The 26,548-nt window shown below is 36.6% G+C and overlaps 1 protein-coding gene across 3 annotated transcripts; it reads right to left on the reverse strand.

Moving 5' to 3' along the window:
* Nucleotides 1–323: 323 nt before the first annotated feature.
* Fastkd2 (FAST kinase domains 2) lies at nt 324–26,464 on the reverse strand. Of its 3 annotated transcripts, none has more exons than XM_087206234.1 (12): nt 26,354–26,464; nt 24,188–24,319; nt 20,234–20,337; nt 19,570–19,678; nt 19,173–19,296; nt 18,773–18,912; nt 17,404–17,576; nt 6,873–7,036; nt 3,971–4,189; nt 3,452–3,536; nt 1,699–1,813; nt 324–525 (listed from the first exon to the last, which is right to left on the reverse strand). In XM_087206234.1, exons 2-12 carry the CDS (start codon nt 24,305–24,307, stop codon nt 433–435), a joined length of 1,446 nt encoding a protein of 481 aa, XP_087062360.1. In that variant the 5' UTR covers nt 24,308–24,319; nt 26,354–26,464; the 3' UTR covers nt 324–432. The 3 variants fall into 3 exon arrangements, with proteins under 3 accessions (XP_087062360.1, XP_087062361.1, XP_004851211.2); XM_087206235.1 differs by having other exon boundaries at nt 26,196–26,464; XM_004851154.4 differs by having other exon boundaries at nt 24,188–25,022; nt 26,196–26,464.
* Nucleotides 26,465–26,548: the final 84 nt, after the last annotated feature.

The following is a 26,548-nucleotide window of genomic DNA, read 5'->3' on the forward strand; positions in this document are numbered from 1 at the left end:
CTTAAAACAGCTTATAGCAAAAAGATAAATATGCAGATTCCTAAGAGGACTGTCCATATCAATTTGCCTGTGACCTATCGGAATTCAACTAAAAAAACAAAACAGCTTTTAATACATCAATGCTAATAAGCAAAAGTGAAACCTATGGATAATAATTTGTCAGATATGTGGGCAGTAGAAGGAATAGGTGTGTGGTCAGAAAAATGACTCTTCTGGAAATTTTGTAAGCATATTCTAAAATGCAAGTAACAATGTTTCTTCCATTCTTAAAATTAACAGTGAACTAAAATAACATTTTCTGATTCAGTAAGCAGCCAGGTTAATTCCATTGATAACCGAACTACAGTCTTTATTAAAGTTATTTTTACAAATCTATGCATTCTAATATGAAAAGGTTGATTTTTACTTGAAAATGAGTTTTGCAAATTTACATCAGTAGTAGGAAGGACTTCCTGAATAGATTTTGGTCTTCAAAACTTTGACTGCATCCTTCATCGTTAGTTTTTTCATCTCCCAGCTTTTGACCTTACCAGAGAAAGAGGAAAACAGTTTGTGAGACGATACATACGTAAAATAAAAGCTAGTTTCAAGATCCAAACATATAAAGTAGCATCAAGTGAACTGCTTTCTAAATGCAAATATTACTTTATAATTACCCATATTTTAAAAGTGTAATGAGACTATTTAATAGGACTGAGGAAAGCTGTAACACTGAGACTTATAAAAACCTTAAAGGCTCTCTAAGTGGTGCAAAAGTTATTTTTATGGGAAAATCTTCCCTAGGATATATATTTTTCCTAGTATGAAAAATAAAATCTCAAATAATAGAGAAGGGCTGTTTTCATCTCGATAATCCATGCACAATTCACTTCTGGATACTAAAGTATGACAGTGGAAGATGAGAATGTTTACACTTCACAGTACACGTAGGACCAACTGAGTAGTGCTACGACAGACTCCAACATTATCACAAATGTATCTGTTGTGCTCGCTTCGGCAGCACATATACAAATGTATTTGTGAGTTCTTGCTACAAAGATATCTAAAGAGGATATTCAAGAACAGGTATGGTACTGGGATCCAACAAGCATGAAAGCGAAAAGGAAGAGCCCTGCTGTCCCGGTTTCTATGTGACTAGCATCCTACAACAGCCTCACACTGCTCATGAAAACAAGCTTTGGCATCCTTTATCCCTTGTTCAAAATAATATGAAAATTGAAAATAGTTCCATATGTCTTGAATTCAGTAAGATGAAATTTGCATTCTTCTTATCAAAACTGGATTAAAGCTGACTAAAATAACATTTATAAATCTTCCTAGTAAATAACAGCACTCAGCTGAGTAAAAGCCAAATCAGGTACTAGAAATGTTGTTTTTCAAAGAAAGCAATAACTAAAATCCTTATTCCAATAATACCAACTACTCTTTTAGAGCCTGGCTACCAACTTCTTATTCAATACTTCTTATACCAAATACTTTTAGTTCAAAGCTTCTTATACCAATACTTATTCCAATAATACCAACTTCTATTATTTTCTTTTTTTTTTTTTGGCACCAGGGATTGAACTCGGGACCTTGAGCTTGCGAGGCAGGCAGCGGAACCACTGAGCTAAATCCCCGGTGGCTCCAACTTCTATTCTTTTACAGCCTGGCTACCGCTAGAATGTACATCAGCCACCATTTGCATTTTTTTCTTACCAAGACTACATGAAAACCCATTGTATTCAAATGACGGATTTTCGTAGCAAGGAATCCTCTGGGATGGCTTGAATGCAAGCAATAACCAGATCTAGGAACACATAGCACAGCTACTCTGAAAATAAAAATAATCAAATGAGACATTATTAAAACTGCATTTGCAACCTGGCTGTATTCCTGCTCTTTAGAGGGTCAAAGTTTACCTCTTCCCTAGCCACAATCCTCACCATTCCCGAAGGTCTTGGTTCTTTACTTCTCCCTGTTATTTGGTTTTTGGAAACTACAAAGCCAAATTGTATTATAGTCCTATATTGCAGAACATGAAGACTACTTTATAAACCCAAAACCTTTTAATAATATTTTATACAAATAGCTATCCCTCAGCCATCTTTAAGGATGGCTAAATTTCTGAGGAGTAAAATTTTCAGATATGGAAGGACATATCTTTCAGATATGAAAGATATTTCAGGTATGAAGGACTCTCAGATATGAAAGGACTAATCTAGACCAGTGCTAACCTCTGACCTGAGTATAATTATTTAGTAGAAGTACTGGTAAAGGTAATACCAAATGGCAGATGCTTTTCTTGTATATACTGCACATATTCTAGAGAGGAAGATTTAAAAACCAACTGAGACAAAAATGAAAGAAAATCCTAAAAAAAAAGGCAACTGTTAAAAATATGAAATTGAAAAATGTAACAAAAATGTGGAAGGTGTAGTTCGTTCTTTCCATTTTGGAAACAAGTTCACTGGGAGGAAAAAAGAAGGCAAAAAAGGCACTTATTTCTTTACTGTCTTCTCTGTCCTGGCTAAGAGAAAATTTACATTTTTAAAGAAATGTTTAGATTCTTTATTTCTCAGTACTTTGAGAACTATTGTTTTTTATTAAGTTTTATTATGTCAGAACAGTGGAGTACCTTAAAAGAGAAAAATGATACTTGCACAGGGGCAGAAAGTCTCTCCTGAGGGCATATAGGGAATAGGGATAAGGAAGACAGAACTTGAAAAAGATGAGCAAGGAATGAGCCAGGCGGACTTGGCAAGGGTAAAAGTCACAGAACTGCATGGTATTTATGTGCATATCTAACAGAATGATCAGAGATATTAGTTCCTTGGGGCCAGGGCCCATGTCTGACTCATCTCTGTGTGCCCCACAGGCCCTAGCAGAACCTTTCCACCAAGGCTGAATGATCTTATGCATGTGCTGAGCAGGCTGGACACTCTCCCACAGTGTGGAGTCGTATTTCTCCCAGAGGCTCCCAGAAGTCCCCATTTTTACCCAGAAGTACAAGCATATAATGTGTGATCAAGGAAACAACTTATGATTCGTATCACTGTACTCTAACCCATATATAACACAGCTTAATTAAAAAGCTGAAGTTCCTCTATTTTTTCATGAGTCTTGGTGATAAACATTTATTGGGTATTTCATTTTTGTAGAATTCTCAGTCTTAATGCTATTATATTGTCAGAAGTGTATACTCCCTTGATAGTTTCAACTATGTTAACACTGTTTTACTGAATTATTTAGCTTCAAAATCTAAGTTTTAAAAAATGTATATTTCAGTAAGTGACCCAACTCCAGCCCAGAATTATGTGTCCCTAAGCAGTAAATTCATGGAAGCAAATTCCTTTGGTGTATTACAGGCTCCATACAATCATTAGTATTAGTTTTACTGCGATTTAATATGACGTCTTTCCAAATTAAGACTTGAATTTATATAGCCCAGAAAAAGAGTATAAACAGCAACCTTTGCATATTCGTAGCAGAAGGTACATCTGCATCAGAAAATGAAAGTACTTGTTTCCTGTTAGCATCCATTCTGATTTCAAAATCTGCAAGAAAAAACTGATATTAATTTTTCAAACATTGCTCAAGATGACTTTCTGTGTCCAAATGTCTAACACCACCATCTTGGGTAATGATGGTAGCTAAACTACCATTTAGTAGCTAAACTAATGACAGTAGCTAAACTTACTGAAAGCTTCCCATGTGCCAGTTACTAGTCTGGGGATTTTACATTTGCCTTTATTGTTCACAAGAATCCATTGAGCTGGCTGTTATTATTATAACTGTCATTTTATAGATGAAGAAACTGAGGTTGGTAAGTATCTGAAGCCACAGTGCTAATAAGTTCACAAAGCAAGAATCCAAACCCAGGCAGTCTAGGTCCAAGGGCGATGCCACACTGCACTAAACTGCTGAAGTACACTAATAATCTTCTGTCAAGGAACAAAGGAAAACAAATAAAATGAAGGAAGTCCCATACCGATATGATAATTATGTGGCAACTGTACATCTTTTGAGAAGAATCCTTTGCTGTCTCCCAGAAGCCTGCTCAATACTTTTACAACTTTTGCATTTGGGTATGAAGGTGACAATGGCAGCTGTGGAAGTGCTGTGTCTATCCCCTTGTGATAGGAAGAAAGATCAAGTTTTAGACAAGCATCCAAAATATGAAGCTTGTGAACATTCTTCTCCATGTCATCTAAAAAAGAAAACAAAGAAAGAATATACACGATTAAGAAAAATATTAATGCCACATTTAAAAAAACTATTTTAGGGGCTGGGGATTTAGCTCAGTGGAGCTGCCGTCTGCCTTGCAAGTGCAAGGTCCTGAGTTCGATACCCAGTACCAAAAAAAACCACCCAAACTATTTTAATACATCTGTATTTCTAATAGTCCCTTTAATGTCATGAGGACTCTCTTGATGTCACCCTAGTTTCTAGTATCTGGAGCAATGCCCTCCTGCACTTGCCAATTTTTTTTTTTTTTTTTTGCTTAAATTCTTTTATTGCTACATTTTAGGTATACAATACGTTTACATTTGTCACTGGGTGCTTGTACCTGTACATGATGTATCTTGGTTCTTATTTTTTCCCCATTCCCTGTCCACCCTTCCCTATTTAAAAAGACTTTGTTTCCATTTTTTCCTTTTATCATTTTTCCTTTCCCTTCTTTCCTTTCTCCTTCCCCTCACACCTCCCCTACCCTTTTGGACCTTTTCTTCCTATTTTAAATTATCAATTATTCATTTTAATCATTTTAATTCTTTTTTACACTTTCAGTTTCTCACACTAGAGAAATTATTCGGTATTTACACATGTGTGTCCTATTTATTTCGCTTAAGAGTATGGCCTCAATATGCATTCATTTAGCTATAAATGTCTCTAGTTTCCCGTTCTTTATGGCTGAGTACTACTCCATTTTATAAAAAAAACACATCTTCTTTATCTAGTTTCCAGTTGATGGGCACTTGGGCTGTTCCCAAGCTTTAGCTATTATGAACTGTGCAACTATAAACATGGGTGCACATATACCGCTGTGGTATGATTCTTTTAATTCTTTGGGGAAGATACCCAGTAGGGGAATAGCTGAGTCAAATGGGACCTCTAGCCCTAGTTCTTTGAGGTATCTCCATACGGATTTCCACAGTGGTTGTACCAGTCTGCACTCCCACCAACCATGGAGAAGGATTCCTTTCTCCCCACACCCCCACCAGCATTTGTTATTGGTTGATTTCTTGATAGCAGCCATTCTTTCTGGGGTGAGGTGGAATCTCAGTGTTGTTTTCAGCTACATCTCTCGAATGACCAGTGATATGGAACATTTATATGTTTATTTGCTGCTTTTACTTTGTCTGAGAAATGTCTGTTCATTTCAGATGCCCATTTTTGAATTGGGTCTTTGAATTTGGGGGATCTAAGTTTTTTCAGTTCTTTATATATTCTAGATGGTAGTCCTTTGTCTGAGGCACAGCTGCTAAAATTTTTTTCCCACATTGTAGGTTGTCTCTTAGCTCTGTTGGTGGTTTCTCTTGCAGTGCAGAAGCTTTTTAATAAGAAGAGATCCCAGTTGTTCCTTTGTGCTAGTTCCCATGCTACTGAGGTTTTGTTCATAAAGTCTTTTCCTATGCCAATGTCTTCGAGAGTTCTACCTAACTTATCTTCCAGCAAGTTCAGTGTTTCTGTTTTAATATTTAGATCTTTAATCCACTTTGGTCTTAGTTTTAGTTCATGGTGATGGATATGGGTCTAGCTTCAATCTTTGCACTTGCCAATGTTTAAGGCTTAAAATATCTGTGGAGATGATTTAGTGTAAACTCATTTTACAGAAGAAATGCCCAACAATGTTAATGATGATTAATAACAGCAAAGCGCAGACTAGAACCTAGGTCTCCTGGGTTTAAAGCTGGTTCTCTAACATTGAACTATTTGAAAAGCCAGCATATGTACTGACCTTTCACAACTCAAATTTGGGACTGTGTAGCATTGTTTTTAAAAAGAATTTTAACTACTTTATTCTCAGATTTTTTTAAATTTAAAAGTTAATAATTTTGTTCTAAAAGCAAATAAATTCACTAATTTGGTACCTATTTAGTTACTTGACCTATCAGGCTGTGTCCTCATTAAAGGTCATGGATCACCAAATATTTACAGCTTTTGACTTAAGTTGGCTTCCAATGCGATACGTAAAGATTAGGAAATGCAAACACCTCTGATCAAGGCACAAAGAAAAATCTGCACATTTAGTATTTGTACAGGTGCACACAATGGTTACCACTATGGGTTGGATCTTAAATAATCCCCAAAGACCCAAATGCTAAAGGCCTGGCTGCCACCCTATAGTGTGCTGCCATACTGGTGGGGCCTACTGGAAGGAAGCTAGGCCACTGGGTGCCCCAGAAGGGGACGCTGGGATTCCAACCCGTTCTTGGCTCTGTGTTTATATTTCCTGGATGCCATGAGTGAGCAGCATCCTTTGCTTGCCACATACTTTCACTAGGATATACTGTGCTGCCACAGTACAAAAGTGATGGGCCCAAGTGACTAGGGATGGAAACCTCCCAAACCATGAGCCAAATCAATCTTCCCTCCTTGTAAGTTAACTATTTCAGGTACTGTATTTCTGTCACAGAAGTGGAAAGCTATGACCGTCATGCAGTCTTTATTTTCTTCTGTATACAGCACTTATCACTAAAGGAGGTTCCATAGATGTTCTGGTTTAAAGTACTGACCGGTAACTTCCATTAGGAAGGATTGATCCTTTCCTCAGTAACTTCAGTTCTGTACATTTCAACTACCTCTGTTCTGGCAGAGCTCTCATTCAGAATCATAACATAGCTCACAGCAGTGTTTTATTATAGTCTCCAGGTACACTAACACTCTACCTGATGTCAGCAGCTCACTGATGACATCCTTTTGGAGAAGTTGATCGACAAAAGCCAAGGGGAAATAGTTCATCATGCAAAATGAACACGTAGCATTCAACAGGTTTTCAGACGAGATGTGATAAAGATAATCAGTCAGAGCACCAGCCATAACTTCTAGGAACCTTTTGGGTGAACAAAGAGAAGTCAGATTTCAAATATAAACATGAAATGAGGTCCTGGAAGAAGTGATTAGGTGTGACAAACAAATGCCTTTAAGGATCCAAAGAAAACAATTAAGAAAAGAAGGCTTATAAATCAGTTTCCACAAACAGTTCAGGATAAGTGTACATATCCAATAAATGATTGGCTATTGCTATGTGCCTTGCACACACAGTATTTTACGAGCTTTCACTCATTTAATTCCAATTAAAACATTATCAAGCATTATTATTATTATTTTCATAATAAAGATGAGTAACCAGGCTCAGAGAAGTTGAGTAACTAGTCCATACACTCTGCCAGGAAGCAGCATAGACAGTATTAGAACCTAAAGTGTCAAGCTTCAAAGCCTCTTAATTATTATGCTAGACCTTCTAGAAGGCCTGAACCATTTCCATAGTTTTATAACCAATTAAAACTCTCTAGCTATCAAAACTGTTAAAAAAGCTGCAAACCTAGTGCAAGCATCCAGAGCTAATGTTACAAAGTATAACAAAACAGTGACGAACAGATAGAGAGGAAACATCAAATTTTGGCCAGGTCACATGCCCAGAGAGGTCAGTCTGACTCACAGGGCACATTATCTATATCATTATACAAGACAAAAGTGAAACACATAAAAAGTACAGTGATAGCGCAGAGGAAGGGAAGCAGACAGGGCAGCTTCTGGGAGACAGAAAATTTGAACAGGTGGAACAGATGGATAAGGCAAGAGCATTCGAATGGAGCATTGAAAGTGCTCATGATCTCAGCAATTGTGAATGACTACAGAGATGAAAGAACAGAGCAGGGATTCTTACAACAAGGCAAGCATGCCTGGAAGAAACTCCTGATTAACAATGAGGCTGGAAGGCAAATGTCTGCCATCCACTGGGAAGTCCCAAAGGCCAGGGCAATTGGCGTATAGGAGGGAGGGAGATCTGGCAGGCTAGGTGGACTGCATACATTAGGAGATGGGAAGAACATAACAGATAGAAGAGTGAGCAGCATTAGTCAATTGACAGTTGATTGCATCTGGATTACACAGCAGGGAAGGGTGGGGCTACAGATGAAGACCTGCACAGTCCTTGCCCATTCACTCCTCTCTGTACCTGTTTCCACTGACCCAGATGGTGTGCCAGTCCCTACACACACCCTACTAGCAGACAGAATGCCTTCTACTTGGAATGTGCCTTCCTGCTCATCTTCCCCGGTGATCTCCTATCAATCCATCTTTTAAGATTGGCTCAAGTACCATCTCGACCAGGCACCAGTGACTATATCTACTCTGCCCCTCTTCTTCACTAGACACATCCTGGCACATCTCTCTCCTCTATGTCTACATCTCCTACCTAGAACTCCATCACTCTAGTTTGCATGCTGTATTTAATTGCTAATTTTTGTGTCTACCTTACCTATTCTACAAAATCTTTTGGCAAAAAGGATTGCATCTTATTCACCTTTTTGCCAACTACCCAGGTGCTTGGTAAACATTTGCTAGCTAAATGAACAAGTAAAGTTACATGAAGAAGACAGGGGAGGAGCATGTTAGGGGAATGAACATGATGAGTCAAGAGTTATGAGCTCACTTCAGAACTTCAGAATAACTGAAATGGTCTCTTTTGGGCTACTCAGTGAGCACATGCAACCCACAGAGACAGGCTTGGAGCTCAGAAGTACGCTAATGACCAGAGATGCAAGTCTGTGATTAAACAGAGGGTGTTAAATAAATGAAGAAACCAAATGAAAAAAGTGACAGACTTTAAATGATAAATGTTTTCTTCCTTGGGTTTCAATCCTAGAAAAACACCCTCGTTTAATGTCCTCTCCCCCATAGCATCACATTAATAAAACAACCTACAGCTTGCAGATATACAATGTGCTAAGACAAATTTCCTACTAATTGACCCAGCTCATTTCTCCTAGGAAACTCTCTTCCCAAATGTCTGGAGTTATCCTGCTGCCAAAACTTTTACCACTTCTGCCCACGACACCGTTGTCTTTACTCCTTCTATCACATATTTGGTACCTACAATTTACCGCTTCCCTCTAGATGAACCAGATATTCATTCAGATGTCCTCTTAACTGGATTAGGAAGGAAGGGAACACAAGCTTCTCTTGAGGGGGTCCTTTTCCAGGGTAGCAAATGTAGGCCACTGCACGTTAATGGGTACTCAGGATGACTGCTTGGCCTTGATCTAGCAACCCCAGCCTCACTGTTCCTATTTTCCCATAGGATCATGAGGGTTACTTTGGAGTTTCTTAATCTCAGCAATACTGACATTGGGCTGGATAATTCCTTGTTGTGAGGAGCTGTCCTGTGTACAATAAAATTTTAGCAGTATTGCTGGCTCCCACTCACTAGATATAAGCAGCACCAACACTCCTCCTGTTGTGACAGCAAAAAGGTCTCTAGATACTGCTAAATGTCCCCTTTGATTCTCAGCTACCCATGGTTAAGAAGTGCTAGGTTAGATGTAGCCAGAGCAGACAGATAAATGACATTATAATTTCCCCCTGTACTAATTCTCCTACTGCTCTTTAACTGCACTTCACAACTTTGCCCCCACCATTCCCAATATAACAATTTTATTGGTCTGATAGCTCTTGGACCATGTAGAATCAGCTGAAAAACTCTCTCCTCCCCAGGGCTGTTCTAATCCCACAGACTTCAAGGCTCTTTCTAGAGTTGGTTTTTTTTTTTGGTACTGGGGATTGAACTCAGGACCTTGCACCAAATATCCCTCTCTTTTTTTTTTTTTTTTTTTTTTTGGTACTGGGGATCCAACTTGGGACCTTGCACTTTCGAGGCAGGCACTGGAACCACTGATCTAAATCCCCAGCCCCTTTCTAGAGTTGTAATTACCATTCAGCTTCACAGTATTCCTCTGAAAAGTACAGGCATCTATGGGAATCAGCATCATAAGAAAACTGACAGGGCAGCAGAGAAAGCATGAACGTGGGGACATTTTTCAACTTTTATTAAATGTGTGTTCCTTGCCAGCCACTGTGCTATGTTCAAGATAAGAGGAACTTGAGTTTGACTCTAGAGTTTGTCAACTGAGGAGCAGAGAGAGATTTATTGACAAACAACTAGCACTGTGTAGTCAAGGCACCACCACAGCCTTGTGTGAGATGTAACAAGCACAGGGGCTCTGAGGGAGACAATCAGGGAAGGCACAAGAAATGCCTGGCTGTTCAGTGGAAAGGACAGTGGGCAGCTACTTTGTAGACGGCCCAGCACCACTGTGTTTATTAACTGCCCCAAGAGGCGGACTATCTCAACTGAACTCAATTAGACTTTTTTGAAATCTGAATCTAAAGCAAAATCTACAGGATTGTTTGCAGTTGGAGTCAAGTTGTTGAACCTAAGGAGATGGCCTGTGAATAAGACTCTCAGAACTACCTTAGTTTGTTCCCGAGACCTCTGTGTCCTGCACGCTAACATTTAAAATATCTAACAGTTAGGGCCGGGGATTTAGCTTAGTGGTTCTGGTGCCTGCCTCGCAAGGGCAAGGACCCGAGTTCAATCCCTGGTACCAAAAAAAAAAAAAAAAAAAAAAAAAAATCTAACAATTACTTTAATGTAAGCATTGTTCTAAGAGCTTAGCATAGGTAAACTCAACCCTCAAAATGACCTAATGTCAACTAGAAATAATTCACTCCCATTTTAGTAATAAGTTAAGGCATAGATAAATAACTTGCCAAAAGTCAAGTAGCTATTGACTTGCAGGGCTCGGATTCAAACCTAAGAAAGCTGTCTCCAGTCTGTGCTTTTAATCAGTCTCCTAACAAATGACCTTTTATATGTATTTCTGGTATCTAATGAACCCTAATTGATCCAGAAAGCAAGAAAAGATGTTGTGGGTGGAAAGCAAAGATGTGAAACAACCTGGCGATCTAAGGAGCTGCTGCATGGTGGGGATTAAAATAAGAACAACAGAAAGCACTAGTGTGGGATCAAATAAATGGTTAGGGTCACGACTGAACTTTAGGGAAGTGATGTCAGCAAGGTAGCAGAAAAAGAAGATCTCGCTCTCACTGCCCCACAGAAACACTGATTTAACAAAAATATACAGACCAAACGCCTCTCTGAGGAGTCCAGAATCGAGTCAAGAGACTGCACTACAGTACTCAAGACGAGCAAAAAATACCATCTGTGTAGAAACAGACAACAGCAATTTTACTGTCCATATGTCAGCCTCCCTCAAGCTGGTACAGCTGGGCACCAAGAGAAATCACCTTGCCCTGCAACTTCACCTGGGAGAGCAGAGTGGAGCCGGCACCAAGCATACCAGACTGACTGAGGCTCACGTCTCACTTCATGTGAAGTACTGACAGAACCAGCACAGTCTGGATACCTGAGAGCAGTTAAGTACAAAGGAAAAGGGATGACTTCCTATAAAACTAAGAGAAGGTGAAGAACTTGCAGCTTCAGTCCAGGAGCAGGGGGAGAGAAGTGGAGCATGCCTTCAACATAGGGCCTTTCAGGGTACCATCCAAGGGGTCTGGTTCTACCTAGCCTCACAGCTCCATGCCAGCACAACTACCATAATTCAGATGCTTAGGAGAAAATAAGAGGAAAGAAAAAAGGACTGGTGACTAGCAGCAACCAGCACAACTCTGTAGGACTGGGAGAAGAGCTGAACTCAGGGATCCCTCATGGGAGTGAGGTGGATGCCAGTGTTCCTTCCTGCAGTGCAGCAGTCAGGCACCACAGGGAGCAAGAGATGACGGGCACCTGAAAAATTAAAACCAGTAAATTCCTACAATTAAGACTCCATATGCACACTTCAACAGAACGCACATCCACAGAAAAGGCTTGAGAAGCTCCTACATTCACTAGCTGGACTAACTGGTGAAGATCTCACCTTGTTTCAGCTCATCTGTAAAGACAGGGAGAGAGCACACAGCAATACCTGGAACCCAAAGAATCAGTGAAACATGATATAATGAAAGGAACAAAATAAATCTCCAATAATCAGGCACAAAAAAGTGAAAATTTATTAAATGCTTCACAAAGAATACAAAGTACTGTAATCATTTCAGAGAAGCTCACTGAGTTACAAGACAAGAGACAAAAGAAATCAGGAAAATGATAATGGAACAAAATAATAACATCAATAAAGAGATAAGAAACTACAAAAAAGAGCTAAACAGAAATTCTGGGTCAGAAGAATAATTAAACTGAAAATTCACTAAAGGGCTATGATGACAGACTTAAGCAGAAGAATCAGCAAACTGTATACAGAGGAGTAAAAGAAATAAAGAAGGAGAAAGTGTTAAAGCCCAAAGGACTTACGAGACATCATTAAACAAACCAACTGATATAATGAGAGTTTCAGAAGGAGAAAAAAGGAAGTAAAGGAGCAGAAAGCTTACTTTAAAGGAATATGGGCCAAAATCTTTAAATTTTGGAAGGGTAATAGACATTCATACTCATAAAGCCTAAATGTTCCCAAATCAGATGAACCAAAAGAAATCTACATCAATATACTATAACCAAATTGTTAAAAGTTAAACACAAAAGAGAGTTTTGACAGAAGAAAAAAGCAAATCATCCCTCACCCATAAGGCTATCCCGCAGGCTAGAAAAGAGAAGGGCAAAGTATTCAACATGCTGAAAGAAAAACTGCCAACACACATACCATCCCTGAGATAAAAGGCCTCAGAAATGAAGGAAAAATGAAGACTTTCAAATGAACAAAAGCTGAAGGAAGTCATCACCACTAGCCTTGCCTTCCAAGAAATGCTCCAGTGAGTTCTTTGAGTTGAAATGGAAAGACACAAAACAGCAGCAATACAATGGTATGTGGAAGCAGAAAACTCACTGGTAAAGAAAATATAAAGACAAATCCATGAAAGTGTAATACTGTAATGGTGGTATGTAAACCACTTTTTTGGTATGAATAATTTCTATATTTTGGGTTTTTATTAGCACATGTTTGTATTATATAATGTTTACATTCCTTGTGTGTAGTTGGTACATGTACATAACATGTTCATAGCAGCACGATTCATAAGAGCTAAATCTTGGAAGCGGCCTATATGTCCAACAACAGATGAACAAATAAAAAAAATGCAGTATACATTTACACACCATGGAGTACTTCTCTGCCATAAACAAGGATAATCTTGAGTCACCTATAGGAAAACAGATGTACCCTGACAGCATAATGTTAAGAGAAATACATCAGAAACACAAGCTTAAATAGTATACTGTTTCTCTTATATAAGAAACCAAAGTATAAATAAAGAGCAAAATAAAAGATAATAGGAAGCAGGGAGATAGATCATTCTCAAATGGAAAGGGGATCAAAAGAAGGGTAGAAGAAGGAAAATGAAAGTAGATGTAAACCACTTTAATTCTATTATAATATAATGGCAATACTGTACTATGTCCTCTATCAATAGTTTAAATGTAAATGTATTAAACTCCTCAAAGTAGCTGAGTGCATTAAAAAATAAGACCCAAGTATATGCCACATATAACAGATTCACTTTGGATTTAAGGACACATGGAGTTTGGAAGTGAAGAAATGGGGTGATAGTCCATACAAACGGTAACAAAGAGCAGTGGTGGCCAGGTCAAATCAAACAAAGTAGATTCTTGTGACAAACTGTCACAAGGTCATTATATAATGATAAAATGATCAAACCATCAGGAAGGTAAACAAGTTATAAATATATGGTGTATTGACTCAACATCAGAATACCTACATTATAAAACTAACAGAAACTAACAGATCTGATAGGAGAAATAGAGACCAATACAATAACCACAGGAAACTTCAATATCCTACTTTCAATAATAGATAAACATCCAGAGAGAAAAACCAATGAAGAAACAGAGAACTTATATAACGCTATAAATAAACATCACAGAAATACACAGACCATTCTGCTCTACGGCACCAGACAGAACATTCTTGAGGAAAAACCAGTTGTTATGTCACAAAAAGTCTTAGCAAACTTAAGAAAATAATGGAATAAAACTAGAAACCAACAACAGGAGGAAAATCGGAAAATTCACAAATATGTAAAAATTACAAAACAGACTCTTGAACAAGTAATTAATCAAAGAAGAAAAAGGAAATTAGAAAATATCTCAATAAAAATACACCACCAAAACTTCTCTAGTAAGGAAGTTTATAGCAATAAATGCCTAACCTAAAAAAGATCTCAAATAAACAACCTAAATTTACACTCAAACTAGAAAAAAGAAAAATAAGCTAAGCTCAAAGCTGACAAAGGGAAGAAAATAATAAAGATTAGAGAAGAAATAAATGAAACTAAAAACAGACAAAAAACTCATGAAAACTAAGATTTAATTTTTTAGAGATTAACAAAGTTGATAAATCCTAGAAAGACAGAAAAAGGAGACTTAAATAAAATCAGAAATGAAAGAGACATTATAACTAATACCAGAGAAATAAGAAAAGTATAACAAGATACTATGAAAGATTATATGCCAATAAGTTGAACAATCAAGAAGAAATGGACAGCCAGGTGTGGTGGCAGACACCTGTAATCGCAGCTACTTGGGAGACTAAGGCAGGAGGAACACAGGTTTGAAACCAACCTAGGTAATTTAGCAAGACCCTGCCTCAAGATAAAAAATAAAAAAGGGCTACAGAAGTAGCTCAGTATGAAGACCCTGGATTCAATTCCCAGAACCACCCCCCAAAATTAAAAATTAAAAAAAAAAAAAGAAAAAAACCTCAGAGCCAGGCATGGTGGAACACAACTATAATTCCAGCACTGTAAGAGGCTGAGACAGGGGGAGTCCAAGTTTAAGCCTGGGCAACTTAGACCTGTCTCAAAATAAAAAATTTCAAAAAGCTGGAGATGTAGCTTAACATGAAAGCCCTGAGTTCAATCCCCAGAACCACAAAAATAAGTAAATCGATAAACAGTTCATATGCAACATCATATCAGATGGTGAGAAACTGAAATCTTTTTCAGAAGATCAGGAACAAGGGAGGAATGACTGCTCACGCCACTTTTACTTAACATAGGTTTGGAATTCCTAGCCAGAGCAACCAGGCAAAAATAAATAAATAAAAATAACAAAGGAAAAGAAACAAAAAGCATGCAAATCAGAACAGAATTATTTGCTTTATGCCTACATACCAACAAGAAACTATCCAAAAAGTAAATTAGGGGCCAGGGATTTAGCTCATTGGTTCCACAGCCTGCTTCACAAGTGCAAGGTTCCAAGTTCAATCCCCAGTACAAAACAAAACAAACAAAAAGGAAATTAGGAAAACAATCCTATTTACAATAGCATTAAAAAGAATAAAATACTTAGGAAGTAAACCAAAGAAGTAAAAGACCTGTACACTAAAAACCATAAAACACTGATGAAAGAAATGAAAGACAACAAAAATAAATAGAAAGATATCTCATATTCATGAACTGGAAGACAATGTTGTTAGAATGTCCATACTACTTAAAATAATCCAGATTTGGTGTAATTCTGTCAAAATCCCAATTGTGTTTTTTATAGAAAGAGAAAAATACAGTTCTAATTTCATACAGGAAGCATTGTCTGAACTGTCAAAATAACCTGGGAAGATTCAAAATATAATACAGAGCTATAGTAATTAAAATGGTATGGGACTGGCATAAGAACAGACAAGAATGCCAAGAATGTCCAAAGGGGAAAGGACAGTGTCTTCTACAAAAGGGACTGGGAAAACTGAATGTCCACATACAAAATAATAAAATTAGGCCCATATCTTACACCACACACAAAAATCAACTCAAAACAGATTAAAGATTTAAACATTAGACCTCAGCATCTAAACCTCCTAGAAGGAAAACATGGGGACAGTTTTATGATACTGGTTTGTGTAATGATTTTTTGGATATGACACCAAAATATAAGCAACAAGAGCAAAAACAGACTGGGGGACTATATCACACTAAAAAGCTTCTGCACAGCAAAGAATCAACAGAATCAAAAGACAACATAGGGAATGGGAGAAAACATTGCCAAACTACATATCAGATGGGGGTTAATACCCAAAATATATAAGGAACTCCCTTAACTCAATAGTAAAAAAGCAAAAATATGATTAGAGAAAGGGCAAAGGACCTAAATAGACATTTCTTCAAAAGAGACATATAAATGGTCAACAGGCAGAGGAAAAAGTGCTTAACATCAGTGATCAAGAAAACGAAAATCAAAACCATAATGAGGTATCACCTAACACCTGATTATTATCCAAAAAGAACAAAAGATAAGTGTTGGCAAGGATGAGGAGAAATTGGAAGCCTTGCATACTGTTGGTAAAAATGCAAAATAGCACAGCCAGCAAAGAAAATAGTGTGAATGTTCTTCAAAAAATTTTAAAGTAGAACTACCATATGATCTAGTGATCCTACTTGCTGTATTTATAAGAACTGAAATCAGGATCTCAAAAAGATATCTGTACTCTCATGTTCACTGCAACATTATTCACAAAAGGCAAGATATGCAAACAACCTAAATGTCCATAAACAGATGAATAAAAAAAATGTGGTGCATGTATACTGTGGAATATTATTTAGTCCCTCAAAAGGAAATCCTGCCATATGCTACAATATGAATGAACCTAGAGGACCTTACAGGTAAAATATGCTAGTCACAGAAGGTCAAATAGTACATGATACTACTTATATGAGGTAGCTAAAAAAATCAAACTCCCAGAAATTCCTAGACTAGTAACTGCAGATAGAAGGGAGAAGTGAGGGAAAATGGGGGAGTTCCTGTTCACTAGGTATAACAGTTCACTTATGGAAGATGGTGAAGTTCCAGAGATCTGCTGTCCATCACTGTGCATATAGCAAACAATACTGCATTGCACATTTAAAATCTGATAAGAGAGTGGGTCTCATGTTAAGTTCTTACCACAATAAAAATTAAAGAAAAGTGGGCTAGGGATTTTGCTCAGTTGTTCCACCGCCTGCCTCACAAGCACAAGGTCCCAAGTTCAATTCCCAGTATCAAAATAAATAAATAAACAAATAAAAAATAAATATAGAAAAGTAAAAAACAAAAAATTTAAATGTATTTCTCAACATTTCAACTGCTAAAAAAATGAACTAAGAACGCAGGATCTGAGGGAATAAGCTGGGAGTCTAAAATGAAAATTCCTATATTGAATAAAAGGACCCAAAAGACAAGACAAAGAACATCAAAAACAAAATGGTTTAACTTCATAAATGAGTAGGAAATACTGCTTTATTTCTTCACATGAGTGATGGTTAATGGAATGTTCACTGGTAATAATTCGTTAAGTTTATGATTTGTAATATTTTCTATATATACTATGTGGCAATAAAAAGTAAGAAAAAAATACATACTCTTTGTTCTGGCACTTGTTGATGTGATTAAGAGAAGAATATACATGAAGAATAGGGACAATGTTTTTCTTGGTCAGAGATTTAGGCTCCTCAACTATTTTCTTCATAAACAAGTCCATCAATTCAATAGGTCGAAAGCCAAGTTTTTCAAACATAAGCAGGAGAAAAAAAACCTTGAAAAGAGAGAATTCAGGAAAATATTTTTAGTGACAGTATGCTAACAATAATTTCTAGGTCTCAAAAAGTCTAAACAGCAATACAAACTGTCCCAATAACAAAATAGTCCCTAAAAGGAACAAAATCTACTGTATCAAATTAATAAGCAATCTTTTTATAAGCTGAGTATCAAGTCAAACAATGATTTCCATACTTCTATTTTATCTAAAAAAGGTCTTTTCCTACATGGTGCTCATACTACTGATATGGAAATTACTTTTAAAATATATCTTTTCTGGGCCAGGGATTTAGCTCAGTGGTTTCATCGCCTGCTGCGCAAGCACAAGGACCCGAGTTCGATCCCTGGTACCAAAAAATGAAAAAAAAAATAAAATATATCTTTTCTGATATTTTTTCCATTTTAAATCTTGAGCAGGTCCCAGTTCACTTTCTATAGTGTCACTTCCTACAGTGTCACTTCCTAGACACTTCCTACATTCTAACATGAGATAATCAAAATTTCTCTAGTTAATATTAATTTCTAAAAGTGAGAACAGAGCTAAAATATTAGATTAAAATAAGCTTTCCAGTTCACCTCTGATTTCCCTCTTGATTTTTATCACAATAATTACTTTTTTCCAAAATAAACTTCCATAATAAACCCCTATTCATCTTACTCTCCAAAGTAAACCGATCCTACTCATCTACCACAGACATCATCTGCTCCATTGGAAAAAAGGGTTTTTATAAGCTGCTTCATTTTAACTGTTTTTATTATTAAATACCACTCCTGAATTTAAAGGCTTTTATTCTGGAGAAAACAATGGAAATGATCTTTTAGTAATGATATTTTATTCTGTCACATCACTCACCTTTACTATTCAAAAATCTGAGAAAAAGTATAAATAATACTAAATACCTAACCAATGTACCACACAACCTCTTGAAAACCAAATAGAAGAGCAAAGTTTGGACAATGTAATTTTTGTTTCAGATGGTAAGATCATCAAAAGATTGAGTGGCGTGTTAACAAGAACAGAAGTAATCTCCGAGACAAAAATAACAAAGAGCCAATTTTTCAAAAGTCAAGTTACAACTGGAATATTTTGGTACCTTACCTGCTATAAAGTATAAAGAAATTATTAAAATGCTAAGTGCATTAATATGCTTCTTGAAATTTCTGAGGCTTAGTCTCAACTGATAACATACTCACTTTTTGCAACTTCCAGATATCAAAAGTCACAGCCACATAATCTGCTATTCCCTTGAAGAGATCTGAATTATGGTATCGAAGGTCTATGCAGGATTCCAATATGTCCATGCATACTTTAAGAGGACACCCATGGATATTATCTTTAAGAATGAGTTAAATAAACAAACAAAAAATATCAGATGGTTGTGAATCTAAGATTCACAATGTTCAATACTTTTGTTTCTTTAGGGAAAAAATTATTATATTTTATTTTTTAAAAATACAGGCAAAAATAAAATTTAGATATAGCTTCATCAACAAATTTCTTACAAAGAAAACAAAGTTTTAAAAACAAAAACAAAACAAATATATTCCAAAATATTAGTTCAGATGCTACAGATCATGAAGGAAACATTCTTACCTAAGACCATCTTGCTGCATTCATTCAGCAGTACAACAGAACGGTGATTCATGGCAGATAGTGACTTGAACATGTGCTGGCTATTCAAAGCAGAAAATCCACCTAATTCCCTCAAGGCTTTCATCTAAAGAAAAACATGCTTATATTTATCATCTGTGAAAAAATAAACTTTTATTTTTAACTATAAAGAATGAAATTTGAGAATGACTTGGAAAAATAGATAAGTAAATATAGATATCTATTTATGTATACAAATAAATATGTCTTAATACACTTTAGCAGGCCTAAACTCAAAAGCACAGTGATGTCCTAAAAAAATTGACTTCAGAAAAAAACAGCAAGTCAAAAGAAATATTTTTTTCAAATCTCTTTCACTAGAGAAAATTCATGTATTTACCTCCAATTTTCTTTTAAGAGCAACTGGTGCATCTTTTCCAATATATCTCATTATAGTTTGTAATGTGATGACATGTTTTATTTTCCAAATTTGCTGATCAACTAGCAACCTGTCATTAAACACGATAAATGTTAGTGAAAGACCCAGAACAAGTCTAGCACTATTTCCTCTCACACTATTGTGCTGTCTTTACTAATGAATAAATCATATCAGAACATTATAGTAAGACATCCTATGCACAGGTAACAAAAAAAGGAAATTAAGTATTGTTCTCAATAATCTATGACATTAGATCAGTTGTATCAATTTTATAAATTCCTTTTCAAGTTGAGCCAGTTTCGTGTAATCCCTACACAGTGCCTAAATAACTATTTTGAATTGAATATACATCTCCTGACCACATGAATACTACGTTTTAAGATAAATTCAGATTTAATGTAAACGTATATTTTAATGTTGCCCACACTTTTTTATATGGTAGACCCTAAAAAAATTATTTCCAGTTTTATTTCATCCAAAGGTACAATTTTAAATGTAATTATTACAAACTTTACCAACAATGCCTTCCTTCCCTCTGTTCTCCAGAAAAGGAGTTCAACTTTCATCTCAATTTTTAGTTTCTGGTATAAGAACGGAGAAACCCACATTAAGAAAGAGTTCTCACCACAATCCTGTTCGAAGAGCTTGTACATTCTGGCATGGCTCCAATGCCTCTAAAAGAGTTGACAAAATTGAGAGACATCTCTCATCACACTCAGTGATACGTTCCTATTGAAATATAATTGCAAAAATACTATAGGTGATGAGCAAGGTAGACTATCTCACCCAAGCAAAACCACTGAACTGATGCTTTCAATTAAAGACCTAAGTATCAAGCCAGGAATTCATATAGTCAGTCCATTATAAATAACTTCTCTGGAAAAGAAAATGTCACATTTAAGTGAATTTTCCAAGGATATATATCATTTTATGCATCGACACTTTTTTACATTTATCATTATCAAAGTCCCTTAGATGGTGTGCCCTTACAATTTCACTGTATCTTTTCCTAGGTACCACGTTATAATTTCAGTTGTAAATCTGCTCATGCGCACCTCCTGCCAAATTTCACTACCACAATCTGGGTCTGAGGAGAGCAGGGCCTCAGAGATCCCTCCCTAATGTTCCTTTAGTTAGGATGCTAGTTTAGATTCCAGAATGGCAGTGGGCATAATTTGGAAAGTGAACAGTAACAATATAGCTTTATCTACCACAGCACTCTACAACTGAATCACAACTAGTCTGTACATCTCACACCCAAGGAAACAGGCTGAAATAAGTATGCTTGTTGCTAAAATTGCATGACTAACCAATTAGAAAATCTCAAGTAAGAATCAGGTAAAAATAAAAAACGGATAAGGCTGAAAGGAAAAAGAAAGGTTGCATTCCCATGAAAAGGTTTTCCTAACAATCTATGGCATTCCCATCAACATCTTCTGTGAAAGGGAAGATTACTGGGCTGTTTGAAGGGCAAATTTATCAGTGGCACACCATCCTTTTATCTCCAGCTAAAGTGTCTTTATAACATTTCAACAAATCAGTGAGATATAATCATACACACATATTCCAACTCCAAATCCCCACTGCTCCCATGTCACAAGGCCAGATGCTACATTGATGTAATAATATTTATACAAAATCTAGTACAGTAGAAGCATAAGGTAAGGGAACTTATAGTAATCAGTTTTAAATAATTATATATGGAACTAATATACAGTCTACCAAATACGAATATTCTGTGGTTTAAACAAACATATTCAAAATGAAAACTAGTTCTTGATTGAGGACATACAGAAATCACAGTAATGTAAAAAGTTAAAATTAAAAACACTATATACTCTACCCTAGAGAGAAAAGATGTGTCACATTATCCCCAAGAAGTTATCTTTAAAAACACTGATTATCATCACATTTAAAAGTCTGAGGTGTCTACTCTTAAAAAGTAAATGATTAAAAAAAAAAAGTAAATGATTAATGAGTGAATCCTTCCTTTCTCGCATCTGGTGCCATTTCAATGACATCAAGTAGGCCACGAAGACACTTGTGTGAAACTAAAATTGGCTCTCCTGTTCAAGTTCATCCTTCAAACAATGCAACTTCACTTATATATCTACCTAAATTACAAATCTGAGCATGTTAATGAACCTTTTTCTTAAAAGCCTTCATGTTTCCACATTGTCTCCCACAGCCTCCAGGATAAATGCAAATTCCGTAACAGGCATACAAGGTTTTTATGATCTGGATTCGAATTCTCTAAGCTCATGGCCTACCAGTAAGCCTTTGCAGCTTCCTCCTTCCCTTGACCACCAGGGACACAGCTTACTTGCCACCCATTCAAACTCACACCACACACACTGTTCGGACTCTAGCCATGCCAAGGTACTCTCAGCTTTCTGAACTAGCCAAACCTTTTCTTCAGGATGTTGGGCACATAATCTTGCACTGTCCCCTTCATTACCAATGTTTTCACAAACTGCTGGTCACCCATTGGAGTCAACTTGCACATAATTTCCTATTGGGTTTGAATCCCAATTCTACCATGGACTGGGTGTTCATTTAATCAGCAAATATTTATCAAGGAGAGGTTGAGCATCCTTAATCAAAACCTCTGAAAACTATACTGGGCACAGTGACACACACCTGTAATTCCAGTACTTGAGAGGTTGAGGCAGGAAGATCACCATGAATTCAACACCAGCCTGGGCTATGTGGTGAGTTTAATACCAGGGTGAACTATACAGCAAGTCACTGTTTCAAAAAAATGAAAACAAAACAAAACAAAAAGCATTGGTACAAAAAAGTTTTGGATTTTGGAGCATTATGGACTAGAAATAGAAATGTTCAACTGGTAAAGTCTATGTGCAAGTATCTAAAATCCGAAATCCAAAAACTCCAAAATCTGAACACTTCTGGTCCAAAGTATTTCAGATAAGGCATACTCAATCTAGGACTGGAGTGGCTGCCCAGCAAGTCCAAGGTCCTGAGTTCAATCCCAGTACCAGAGGGGAAAAAAAAAAGAATATTCAATCTGTATCTCTATATAGGAATATTAACAGGTATATGACCTTGGGGAAGTAATTAAACTAAGTTTCAGTTGCTTAATCAACAAGATGAGATTAACAGTATTTATTTTAAAGGGCTATACTGAGAATTACTCTGTATATATATCTCTGCTCCAATCACCAACCTTGTGTATTCCTCCCCATCTCAATTTCCCATCACGAAGTAACACTAAGTTGGAAGCCTCTGTTACACACTCTCATACAATTGCATGTTTTTTTCATCACACTAAAATACATCTACAATATCAGTATTTTGTTTACAATTATATTCCCTAGTATTCAGCCTAGTGCCTATAAAATGGCATGATTAAAGGAACGTTTGTTACTATTTTTGTAAAAGCTTCAGGATTATAAGGAACCATGTCTTATATATCTTTATATCTCTACTGACAAACACAGCAACTTGTAAATAGCTGATACGAAATACATTGTTATGGTTTGTGTCTAGATGTCCCCGCAAAGCCTCATATAATCATAGGTGGGGCTTTTCAGATGTGGCTGGTTCTAGAGTATGTGATGCTCAGATGAAGTGAGTGGTGCTGGGATTAAGTGTACGATGCTGGAAATTAAGAGTGTGTGATTATTAAATTAGTTCACTGATTGGTTTGGCATAGTTCGGGGTGTGGATAATGGGAAGGCTCAACCCTGAGTGTGACTGCTACCTGCCCTAAGGGCGTGTAGCCTGGATAGAGCATAAGGGACAGAAAGAGGGCTGCTGCTTCACTAATTTATTGCTTGCTGTTTTGCTGCCCTCTGCTGTCTGGCTGCCATCAACTATTTCTCCTCTGCCATGCCACTCTGCCTTAGGGCTAGCCAACTATGAACTGAAACCTCTACAAACTGTGTGCTACTATAAACCTTTCTTCTTTAACTTTGGGTGTTGGGAATTTTGTCTTAGCAACAAGTAATAGGACATATGTTTATTTCATGAATAAATGAATCAATTAACTCTATGACCTTAACCAAGTTGTTTAATGTCATTAAATCTACTTCCTCTTCTGCAAAACTGCAACCTTTAGGCTGTTGAGAGGATTAAATAAGATTATACAGTAAAAGGCATAGATACTCAATACATATTAGTTCCCCTTTCTTCTCTTTCTGTCCTTCCTTCAACCACCTCAACTTTCTTTTTATATCTTGCATCTCTCTCCATCTGAGCCTCTTTATTATTGCTCACACCCGGAGAAGATAAACAGAGGGAGGCTTTCATAAATTTCCATACCAAATAATCTACTTAAAGCCTCCAAATCATCATACACATATACATATATGTGTGTATATATATATATATATATATATATATGCAGAAATAAATACATATATTCTACTGATAGTCCCTCTTAAGGAGGCTACATACCTGTTTCCCCTCATTTTTTTGGTACCAGGGATCAAACTTGGGCCCTTGCGCTTGCAAGGCAGGCAGAGGCACCACTGAGCTAAATCCCTGGCCCTCCCCTCATTCTTTTAATATGTGCTAAACCAAATAAAAACACTTTAAAGTCTCTTTCTGAGCTTACCTGAATAACCCTCAGCAAAGTCTGTACCAGAAGTGAATTCTGAAAGACTCCAAGCTTTACTATAGCGTGAAGACTGAATAGCAGGTGGTCATAGCGCATGATCTTAGCTTCTTTCATCATTTCTTTACATAGCTGGTTAAAAGCAGGGTGATTAAACATCAGTTGTTTTTCACAGCGCTTCTGATCATCAGACATCCTTTTGGCAACTGTCCACATTGCTAAGAAATATTTACTACTAGGAAATGTAGGTGCTTTTGAAAATGTATCTAATACATCACTCAGAGAATTAGACTCCTCAGATAGTTTTCTATAGTTGATAGGAGTTGATTTCATTTCCTTGGAGAGCACATCTTCACTGGAGACCTCATGATGAAAGTCTACTTTTTTCAATCCATTATCAGAAATACCAATAGAAACAAAATAATCTTTTGAGTCAAAGGATATTCTTCTAGGACAAAGTAGTCTGTTAACTCTAAAGACTGTTAAAGTGTTTAAGCTTTCTGACTGAAAGCCATCATTTCTTGATTTTAAAATGAATGCATCCTGAAAGAGGTATCTAATAGATGGTCGCATTCTATTATCAAAGTCATTTAATGGAAGGTTTCTTAAATTCCAGTTTGAATGATCAATTTTTGATCTGCAAAATCCCAAAGGATATATACTCGAAGTTCTGCTAGCTAGAACTAAAGTACTGAATTGTCTGAGGTTCCATATATTGGAACGTGCTTTGTTACTCATTTTGTTATCCACTGAAACACTTTCAAATGACTTTCAGTTTTCAATATGAAACAAAAGTCACTTCCATTAGTGAAAAAGAACACATGCTGTCGTTTTCCTGTAGGGAACAAGGTAATGAAAAGAATAAAAGTTAAAGCATAGACTTTACAGTCACAATCATAGTGTGCATATATTTGCATTGTGCTTATTTTACTCCTCATATTATAGACATGTCCATGTTTCTACAAAGACTTCCAAATAGTTATTTTCATAGCAGTATACTTCAATATTTTTATTAACCAACTTTCTTCTTTGACATGTAGACTTTTTCCAATTTTTGCTATTATAAATAATACAGACATAAACATCTTAGTGCATTTAACTTTTTTTGGTATTCTTTAAAAACACGTGAGTGGAATTTATGGGGCAAAGCCATTTTTATGGTCCTTGCTACCATACTGCATATGGAAGGTAATATCCAAAACCAATTCGTTGTGGGGATATGGAATGATAATGATATTTAATTTACTTTTCTTTATTATTACTTTGTATTTTCAAATAAAAACAGGTAAATCACGAAAACAGTTAAAGCGAAACTTTTACTTAATGAAATGCAGAGGCTAAATGGGAATGAAATCACTAAATATTTACATTAAAACGGCAAAATTATTTCACCAGTATGGGCTTCCACTTTTGCCACAACATGCACACTATTTTAAAGTACCCAAGTGAACCACTTTCGAAGTAACTGTTATAGCTGAAAGTGAACAACAACAAAATCCCTGGGGGACAAGTGTTCCATAAAGCTTCCTCTCCGGAAGGGATTTTTATTCGCACTGTCTTAAGAGATATTTTCAATGAAGTCAAAGGGTATAATATTAATGGATTCTTTTCAACATTATTTATTGCAAAGGGCGAACCTGGACTATCAACCCGCAGCTACTACAGACGGGTCCTGAGGACAGGATACATTTTTTAAAGTGACGCTTGTAAAATGCCAATTTGTAATCGGTGCTGTAAGAAACTTTGACTTAATTCTTTAGAAAGTTAATGTTTTATGTTACAAATACTTACATAATGTACTTACAAATAAAATTGAGCATTTTTTTACTTTATAAAAAAGTTAAATTTATGGGTCCTGAAGACCAATAAATAGTACGTATGAAACTAAAATGAGTCGGTAGTAGCTGCAGATTAAGATTACGGATTTGGACAGGTTGGACTTACTCAGGAGAGGAAACAAAACTAAAGTGATGCGAATCACACCTGAAAGGTAACGAGCCAGTCTTACCTCGAAACCTCACCACTGTCAACGTCCTTCCGCAGCTGGGCCACCCACCGTAACCTATCTTCCTGAACGTCGGGACCACTCCTCACACCATTCGCTGCAGGGCAAAAAAGTCTAGGAGATGTTGCCAGTCGTTCCGCCTATGCTTATGCTCCACTCACCTTAAAACAGAACCCCGTGGCCACCTACGGCCGCAGCCATGACAGCTTTCCGGAAAGTTACACGTATCGCGAGAGTTTACGGATACATTTATAGGCCAAAAACTGTACGTTCGCGGTGGTTGTAGAAAGATGTTTAGAGAGAAAAAAGTCTAAAACATTGGCTAATTTTCGTGGATACTGAAATACAGACTAGGT

This window comes from Heterocephalus glaber, unplaced genomic scaffold, assembly GCF_053883595.1.
Source record: "Heterocephalus glaber isolate CG9 unplaced genomic scaffold, H.glaber_assembly_v1.0 deba00000621, whole genome shotgun sequence".
Lineage (NCBI taxonomy): Eukaryota > Metazoa > Chordata > Mammalia > Rodentia > Bathyergidae > Heterocephalus > Heterocephalus glaber.